This window comes from Paroedura picta, chromosome 16 (assembly GCF_049243985.1).
Source record: "Paroedura picta isolate Pp20150507F chromosome 16, Ppicta_v3.0, whole genome shotgun sequence".
In the NCBI taxonomy this organism is placed as follows: Eukaryota; Metazoa; Chordata; class Lepidosauria; order Squamata; family Gekkonidae; genus Paroedura; species Paroedura picta.
This window is the reverse complement of record NC_135384.1, coordinates 12,265,718-12,275,258: the sequence shown is the minus strand read 5'-3', so window position 1 is coordinate 12,275,258 and position 9,541 is coordinate 12,265,718. Positions and strand designations below refer to the sequence as shown.

At 42.2% G+C, this 9,541-nt stretch overlaps 1 protein-coding gene across 1 annotated transcript; it reads right to left on the bottom strand.

The window, feature by feature from the left end:
* Positions 1 to 3,273: 3,273 nt before the first annotated feature.
* On the bottom strand, positions 3,274 to 4,209 carry LOC143825244 (olfactory receptor 14A16-like). Its single transcript, XM_077313269.1, has one exon. It carries the CDS (start codon positions 4,207 to 4,209, stop codon positions 3,274 to 3,276), a length of 936 nt encoding a protein of 311 aa, XP_077169384.1.
* Positions 4,210 to 9,541: the final 5,332 nt, after the last annotated feature.

Genomic DNA, 9,541 nt, shown 5'->3' with positions numbered 1-9,541 from the left:
CCACCATTTTTTGCTTTGGAAGTATGGTTAACTCTAGCAGGTATATCTCCTTTTTTAAAAAAAGGGTAGGGATATATTTTTTAAAAATTTTGCCAGTTGTATCTCACCCTTTCTCAGAGTGAAGGCCACCAGACTCAGGATGATGATAGGAGTTACAGAACCTAAAATGAAGAGAATTTCAGATATCATGATCTTATCTCCAGAAACTCCTAATGTGATTTGCAATTTAAGCTAAGGTTGACTATGGAGGCATAAATAAAGCTTAAGGTCAGATTGGTGGGATGATTTAACAGGCATGCAATGGTAAGGCAGCTGGAGGGGGTTACTTATTCTTACTTGCCACCTCCTGCTGACCCACCCACCCACTTTGGATAAGACTAGATCATCCAGTCATCATTTGACATCAAACAGCAATTTGGGGGCCTTCTAATGGATTCAAAATTGGGAAGGGTCCTTGTTCACCTGCTTTGTGATATTCAGACTGGTGGTGATTATTATTTTTAAAAAATGAGGACTAATTAGGTCTGGACTTTTTAGTCCATAACTAGTTTTTCATGGATATGGCAGGTTATTCATTGCAGGAAGGAATCAACTGCAAGCAACCTGAGCCATTAGGCATAATGGAGGTTATGTCCTAAACACACCTTCATCGTGTTGATGGTAGGATTGGGCTTGTGAAGGACTTTTGATTCAGAGCTACATCTTCCTAGAACTGGTAGTGGCTAGTTTAAGCCACATTGTTGTCTTGTGTCTACATTTGAGATATCGAAGCAATAAGGATAGATGTGTCAAAACTGGTCACTGGCTTCATAATGATCATGGGAATTGCAGTGTCAATAAGATATGGGATCTAAATATTCTGGCCATGTACTCTCTGGATCTGCCACCACCACTCACACTCTGGAACTGCCACCACCACTAAGGTTTCAAACCAGTTACAAGATTCATATTTATCACCAGAACCCTTGCCAACAATTAACTCCTTTATAACAGAGGGTGGAGTGGAAACATTTTACTGGAGCCATCTAATCAGCATGAGAGATTACTTGGATGTCATTAGCCCCATCCACAAATCTGTCTGAGGCCTGGGGAAACTGCCATGGGAAGGACGGTTCAATAGTAGAAGGGCAAACTGTGGTTCCCAAGGGGGAGGAGGACTAAAACATGGTATGTTTATGAATCTCCCTATGGAGCCAGAAGATCTCCTAGAATTACAATTGTGATCTAGGCTACAGAGATCAGTTTACCTGGATGAAATGACTGTTTTGGACAGTAGGCAGCATGGGATTATGTCATACTAAATTCCCTACCTGCTCTAACCTCTGGCCTCTCCAGGCTCCTATAAGCCTGTAATAGAAAAAAAAAAGATTGGGGGTGTACATCTGATTACTAGATCACAAATACTTATGGCAGACCTTAAGCCACACCAGACTAGCGGACTGCAGATGTATACATAGTCAAGTGTTGACTAGCATGTTCGGCAAAGGCTCATTGACACCATGACCATGATAGGACATATAAAGCAGGACTTGACAAATTGAGAGAAGAATGATAGATCAACTGAGAGGTGCTGAGGGTAGTGCTCTTTCAAGAGAAAAGCTTATTTTACAAGTCTTGGGTCAATAAAGGGCAGAAAAGAGTTGAAATTGCTAGTTGCGTGACATTGGGTTGTGCATGTGGACCTCAGTGGTTGTTTTTGAAGGTCTATAAACCTTTCAGTAAGAAGAGTTAAATTTCTGAATATTTTTTAATTGCATAAGCCTCTGTTACCGTAAGAAACTCAATTTGATGAACATCAGCACAGTCTGTAAAAGATCTCTTTACAATTTCTGAAACTTCTAGTGGATCATTTCAAATGGAAACAACATAGGCACTACAAAAATGAAGAACAGTAAGCAGCCTGAGAAGGGACAGATGACCTGTATTTAAGTCCTTGTATTTATGACATACTCTAGCTTCCAACTTGGTCATTATGATAGTTAAAGAACTAGTGAGGACATGACAGAGGAATCTCATCATATCATATCATTTCTCTTCTATTTTGTTTTCTGAAATGTGTTTAGGTTCTCCTTTTTCATTCTCTTCTGCCCAACATTTTGTTGGCACCTTTGCCCTATTCCTTACCCATCCTTTCCCCATTTACTTCCCCATCTTCAGCATTCTTAAAAAAAAAACATTTAAGCTCATCCTCCCCCCAGCTTTGCCATTCAGCACTCCTATCTATTACTTTTTTAAGTAATCTGTCACTATCCCTTCCTTAAAAGAGACTGAAATTTCAGAGTGGGAGATAACAGTAGGCCTATAGCTCGGGCCTCTTGTGGTGCAGAGTGGTAAGAGGCAGAAATGCTGTCTGAAGCTGTCTGCCCATGAGGTTGGGAGTTCGATCCCAGCAGCCGGCTCAAGGTTGACTCAGCCTTCCATTCTTCCGAGGTCGGTAAAATGAGTACCCAGCTTGTTGGGGGGTAAACGGTAATGACTGGGGAAGGCCCTGGCAAACCACCCCGTATTGAATCTGCCATGAAAACGCTAGAGGGTGTCACCCCAAGGGTCAGACATGACTCGGTGCTTACCTATACCTTATAGCTAGGGGAGAGAGCAAGTTTATAATATGCAGGAGAACTCAGTCCAAATCCTTTTATGGAGCATTGGCATAACACTGTTAATGCAGAAATATATCTCCTGGGGATGGGGATTCAAACAGCTTGAAGGGCTTGAACTAGGGTGCATGAAATATTTAGTTTTAAAAGCTATTAATTATTTATCATAGCAACTATTTAAAATATATTCCATTCATCAAAGATATAAATACTACTCGAGAAGGATCTCATATTGCAAAAGAAATGGGAAAGGGGTATAATTTATATCATAAAGAAGGAGCAGGAGGAGGAGGAGGAAGAGTTTGTTTTTAAATGCTGTTTTTCTCTACCAGGAGGAGTCTCAAATGGCATACAATCACCTTCCCTTTCCTCTCCCCACAACAGATACCCTAAGAGGTGAGTGGGACTGAGAGCACACTGATATTACAGCTCAATCAGAACAGCTGTATCAGTGCTGTGGTGGGCCCAAGATCACAAAGCATGTGAGGGAGCAGGGAATCAAACCCGGCTCATCAACTTAGAACTTGGAAATCCTAACCACTACAGAGCTACCAATGCAGAAAGTAAAACAGTAGGTTGGGGTCATGTCCTCTACTTTCTCAGGGAAATTTTGACTATAAAAATTCTTTTTTATTTGACAAATTACATCTGGGAACCAGACTGGTAAGAGGAAACTTTATTTTAGTTCCTGAAAAAAGCCACATTGTAACATTTTCCATAGTGCAGTTTTGATATCCCGGTTCCTCATGGTATAGATGATTGGATTCATCAATGGAGGAACCACAGTATATAGGACAGCAACCACCAGATCCAGATCTGAAGGAGATTGTGAGTTGGGCTTCAGGTAGGCAAAAGTCCCAGTGCTCAGAAACAAGGAGACCACAATAAGGTGGGGTAGGCATGTTGAGAAAGCTTTGTTCCTTCCCTCGGTGGTGGGGATTCTGAGCACAGACATGAAAATGTGCACATATGAAAGACTTATTAATCCAAAGCAAGTGAAGCCTATAAATGCACTGAAAACAATGACTCCAAATTCAATGAGATACAAATTGTCACAAGATACTTTCAGTAGCTGTGGGATCTCACAGAAGAACTGGTTGATGACATTGGAGCAGAAGGTGATGGCAAATGTGCTGCCGGTGTGTAAGCCTGAGTAAAGAAGACCAGCAATCCATGCACTGGCTGCCATCTTGATGCAGACTTTTCTATCCATGACTGTCTCATAGTGTAGTGGATCACAGATGGCAACATATCTATCATAGGCCATGCCTGTGAGGAGGAAGAAGTCTGATGCCAAGAAGAAGAACAAGGAATAGACTTGTGCGACACATCCAGAATATGAAATCTCCCCCGTGTTCAAGAGGGAGTTAATCATGGCATTTGGGATGGTGACAGATATGGCTCCCAGGTCAACAACAGATAAATTCATCAAGAAGAAGTACATTGGAGTATGGAGGCGGTGATCCAGAGACACAGCGGAAATTATGAGGAAGTTTGCAGTCAGAGCTGCTAAGTAAATTACTAATAAAAGAATGAAATACAATACATTTTGTTCCCAGGTGTCCGCAAAACCCAGAAGAAGGAAAGTCATAACAGTGCTTGAATTGGACATATCCTTGCACAGAATTTTCCTGAGTTCCTGTTAAAAGAAATTGAAAGTTTAATTCAGGATTTATTAATGAAGAGAATTTTCTCACTGCGTTGGATCCAGCCATCTTTTTGTTTCATCAATTTCACTCAGTCCCCTTTACTTCGGTCCTTGTTTCATATTGATTTTGTACATGAGGGTCGCATGTTCTCCAGTATAGCCTTTGTGCATGGTCAAAGGTAACCTCTCCTTCCTTTCTGCCCAACAGCAAGGATGGCTTGATCCAAGGGCATGAAGAAGAAGAAGAGTTGGTTCTTATATGCAGCTTTTTTCTACCCAAGGGAGCTTACAGTCTCCTTCCCTTTCTTCTCCACACAACAGATACCCTGTGAGGTGGGTGAGGCTGAGAGAGTCCTGATATCACTGCTCAGTCAGAACCATGACGAACGCCATGGCGAGCCCAAGGTCACCCAGCTGGCTGCATGTGGGGGAGTGCAGAATCGAACCTGGCACGCCTAACCACTACACCGAACTAGCTCTCAACTTTCATCTGACTTGTGTTGTTTACAGTTCTCTTAAACTATTTGTCTGAGATTTACATGAAACTATCCAGAGAGATTTTAGCTCTTGAAATATGCTTCTATTGATAAACTAACCCACTCCATCCAGCTAATATCAAATTTCCCTGAGCTTTCACAGTGGAACAATGAAACTAAATAAGTTCATCAAGTTCAGTTATTTAAAGTCAGTTAGACCAGCACCAGTTGTGATTGGGAACATTTCATTTGAACAAAAAGACAATACAAATGATAGTTCTTTGTGGTCCTAGCTAGCCTTTTTCATATTTCTCAAGAAAACACAGTTTGTCATTCTGTCCACTTTCCACATCATGATTACATTTACAGATTATGTTTACAGAAAAGGACTCCATAAAAGAACTAAATGTTGGTTTGGAGTCCTGATAGGCAAAGAAAATGATTGTTTTGTGGGTGATTTGGACCTAACTCAATGACATGATAGTGCAGTTCTGTTTGTTTCCAAAGGTTAGAGCAGATTGAGACAAATGAGACTATTTGGAAACCAGACCTGCTACTAATATGTGGGTTCAACATTAAATGGACTCACTCATTGATTTTCTAATACATATTATGTCAATTAACAAAGGTCTCTAGTGTCCATCCAAACTCAAAAATGATTGCCTTCACTTATAATGTTCCTTGAAAACTTATTATTGCAGTTTGAATACAACACTAGTATCTAGTTTGATGAGAGACAGTTTGGTGTAGTGGTTAGGAGTGCGGACTTCTAATCTGGCATGCCAGGTTCGATTCTGCGCTCCCCCACATGCAACCAGCTGGGTGACCTTGGGCTAGCCACGGCACTGATAAAACTGTTCTGATCGGGCAGTGATATCAGGGCTCTCTCAGCCTCACCCACCCCACAGGATGTCTGTTGTGGGGAGAGGAAAGGGAAGGTGACTGTAAGCCACTTTGAGCCTCCTTCGGGTAGGGAAAAGCGGCATATAAGAACCAACTCTTCTTCTTCTACTTTGACATAGTCTCTTGACTCTCTTGTCTTTGAAGGTGAGTGGCTGAAGATTAAATGACTGATCAATTAAAAGCTCTTTGTGTAAACAAAATCTATATCTGCAGGGACTGGAGAGGTATTTGCTAGTAAACAGTGGGGATACCAAAATGACTGGGTGGGAAAGGGAATGAGGGAAGAGATAGGGATACATACAGATTTTGCTTTTATGCATACATTCTTCTGTTTCAGTCTGCGTAATGTCTCCATCATGCTGAGGGGTGCATAAAAGAGAGGGTACCATCTCTTGCCAAACACAATCGTTCATACCATGTTACCAAAAAACCTGGGGGGAGCCATGGCAATTGAAATGAAATGAAATCATGTTTCTACAGAAATTCCTGTAATGTCATGGTTTGCATAGAGAAGAATAAAATACTGGAAGAAAAACTGTTGGTTGGAACCAGTCACCTTTTTCACCTGTGAAAAGGAGCTCAAAAGTCTTCTTTGACCATCCATATGCTGGGGAACATGGGGTTTATTTGGACAAATGCCATAAGGCTCAGAGGCTGTAATAAGCAGAAGAATTGGATGGGGTTCTGTTTATTGACTACATGGTGCTAAGGGCAGGCATGAAGTCTCTATCAGATAGCTCAACCAGGAGACTGTAAGCTTATTTCATTAGTTTTCAACATTTAGAGAACATATTTTACATTTTGCAAAATGTTGCATGTGTGATTTTAGTAATGATTAGAAGATAAAAAAAGTAAGGATGCTTAGACTCACTCCCACCGGTAGAACAATAGGAAGGTGGCCCCTGTTTGGACGAGGGGGTGAGACATTTAGACCCATTATGCACGGGGGTTTTAGCGCACATTCGGGGTGGAATGGCGGCGACTAAAATCACGGATAACGCACGGAGCCGGCTGCAACCGGCTGCAGCTTCGGTGCATGCCGCCGAAAAAGCCGCGTCAGTGAAATGCGGAAGAAAGCGCAGCTTCCGGGTGAGCGGGGCGCAACCAGAAGCGGCGCCCGGATCGGCGCGTGCATAATCGGTTACTCTGGGTTTTGCCGCCGTCGCGCCCCGCCCCGTGTATAACCGGTATGCGTCGCGTCTTCCCCCTCCGCGTTTTCCATGTGACCCGAAATCGCCGTTTCGGCGGCCATGCATAATGGGCCTTAGTGTCTTTTTCGCCTGCCGCCTTAGTAGTGGTAGGACTTGTTGGTTATAATAAGGGAGGTTTTATAGGGTCTTAATGTGTTTTACTCTTTATTGTTGTAAACCGCCATAAGCCCACCGGGGAATGGTGGTATATACATTCAAATATAAATAAACAAACAAACAGACTGAGAAAAGAGTAGTAGATTATGTCTTTACCACTCTGCAATTTCAAGTAGATGGATGGAAATGAGTAGAAAAGGAGATGAATGAGAGTTTTACCTTGTGGGGAGGCCCTTTGTCATCTGATTTCTTCTTTCCACAAAGTTATCAGAAACTGGCAGTGGATTTCAAACCCATTCCACATTTTCTGCAATGATTTGGTGCCTGAATTCAAAGTAAACGCATACTTTGAGGAAAAGACGCTTTATATGCATTCTGTACTGGTTTTCAGGATGTTCACCACATATCCCAGAGGGCTTCAGTAACAAAGGTCCCAAGGGAATGTATGTCTATTTCAAGGCTGAAATGAATTTCTGATGAAAAATATTCACTGGATGATGTGGTCATAGGATGATCCTCCAATTCATAGCATGGATGAGCATCATACCCCATCCTTTCCATAACCAGACATTTAACTTAGGATGTTTCCGCTGAAAGAATGACTGCTTCTTTTTGTTCCCAAAAAGTTGCAATAGACTATGCACAAAACCCCATTCCTGCCCCCCAATATTTATTTTGTGGATTTTTCAATTTCACCTTCCCTCCTAGGTTTTCCCATTGCAGGGAACATCCCCTCTTCTCTTTTTTCTCCTTTCTTCTCTGGATGCCCCACCCTGTTACATGCTGACCCAGCTAGGGAGCCAAGGGGAGAGACTACAACAACAACAAGCCTTTAATAGCATATAAAAGTGCAATATAAGAAGGGAAAGTGCAAAAGGATCCACTGCTAGTGAGAACAAATGCAAAGATCATGCTTTAGACATAATACATTCACGATTTCTCATGGCAAGATGTAAACACTTTGCTACTGGTTCAATTATATCAGGGTTCTGGGATGTCAAAAACAACTGAGTCTTTTGTTCATCCGAATGCAGTTCTCTTAAACACAGCAGTGAGTTAAGAAATTTGGCTCGGATCGAAGAATAAAATGGACAATGGAAGAAAACGTGTGCAATTGATTCTATACAGCATTGTCCACATGGGCACAGCCTAGCTGAATGCAGGATCTGTTGAAATCTCCCATATAGAACAGCAGAAGGTAGAGCATTAGTTCTAGCTAACATGAATGCTCTACGCTGTTGTGGGATGATTAGATGGTAGAAGTACGCAGCTAGGGGCTGAGAGCTTGGTGAGATCCCCAAGCTCAATGGCAAGGGGAGAGACTAAAATCCTTGAGGGCAAATGATCAGGTCGAAATCAAGTATAGACTTATGAGGTACAGGCAACAGGAATAAGGTAACTTTACATAAATATAGGCATCAGATAATTTGTCACAAATAACTTTATCTGTTCTTCAGACAAAACAAAGTTGGAGTCCAGCGGTATGTTCAACACCAACAAAGTTTTATTCAAGCTTTCATGTAAATGCATACTTCATATACAGTAAAACAAGACATCTTCAACCATTACATATTTATATAAATATGGAGTTGGTAGACAGGAAGGGTTAGTTCTTGATATGGGACACATCTTCTGGTGTGCCTCATTAATGGAAGTGCAGACGGATGTGACGTCCATTGTCCCGCCCACAAGTGCATCAGAAGATGGAGGGCCCAGCCAGCAGCCGCACTGGACCCTAGGGCCTGGCCAGACATTACATGACCCACTGGGACCAAGTTTACAAATCATGACAGTCAAGAAGCGTGAGTGTCACATCCATGTTTTGGCACCATGGCTGTAGCAGTTTCCTCCTCCTCAAACAAAATATTGGTTTCCCTCCTCCCTCAATGGGGCAGGTGCTGTTCTATGGGGCAGATGCTGAGGAAGACTGGACAGTTTTATGGCTGCAAGCTTGGGAACTTAACTTTTGCCCATCTGCATATGCATTTTTTCCATGTTCTCACTAGAGTATTGGCTCTGCCTGTTCCGTCTCACTCATCCCCTAGAACCTGTCTACCTCTTATGGATCCCAACTTGGAACAAGCAGTCCATAATTTATACATTTATTTGTATATAGCCATAAGCCTTTACAAAATATAAAATACAGATTTATAAACAGTAAAATAGAATAAAAGAACTGTATAAAAATATACAATGTAAGACCAAAGAACTGAAGCAGCATACATGAGTACAAGTGCAAGAGTATTAAGAGCTTGCCTTAACAATGTTGGTCCTTATTTTCCTTGCAGCCAAGGGCAAAAATAGTGGTTTTATATGTTATTTTAAGCCTCTTATGGCGCAGAGTGGTAAGGCAGCCGTCTGAAAACTTTGCCCATGAGGTTGGGAGTTCAATCCCAGCAGCCGGCTCAAGGTTGACTCAGCCTTCCATCCTTCCGAGGTCGGTCAAATGAGTACCCAGCTTGCTGGGGGGTAAACGGTAATGACTGGGGAAGGCACTGGCAAACCACCCCGTATTGAGTCTGCCATGAAAACGCTAGAGGGCGTCACCCCAAGGGTCAGACATGACTCGGTGCTTGCACAGGGGATACCTTTACCTTTTATGTTATTTTA

What these genes read in the sequence shown, in the direction of transcription:
- LOC143825244 (XM_077313269.1), bottom strand. Translation starts at nt 4,209, where the DNA reads ATGTCCAATTCAAGCACTGTTATGACTTTCCTTCTTCTGGGTTTTGCG.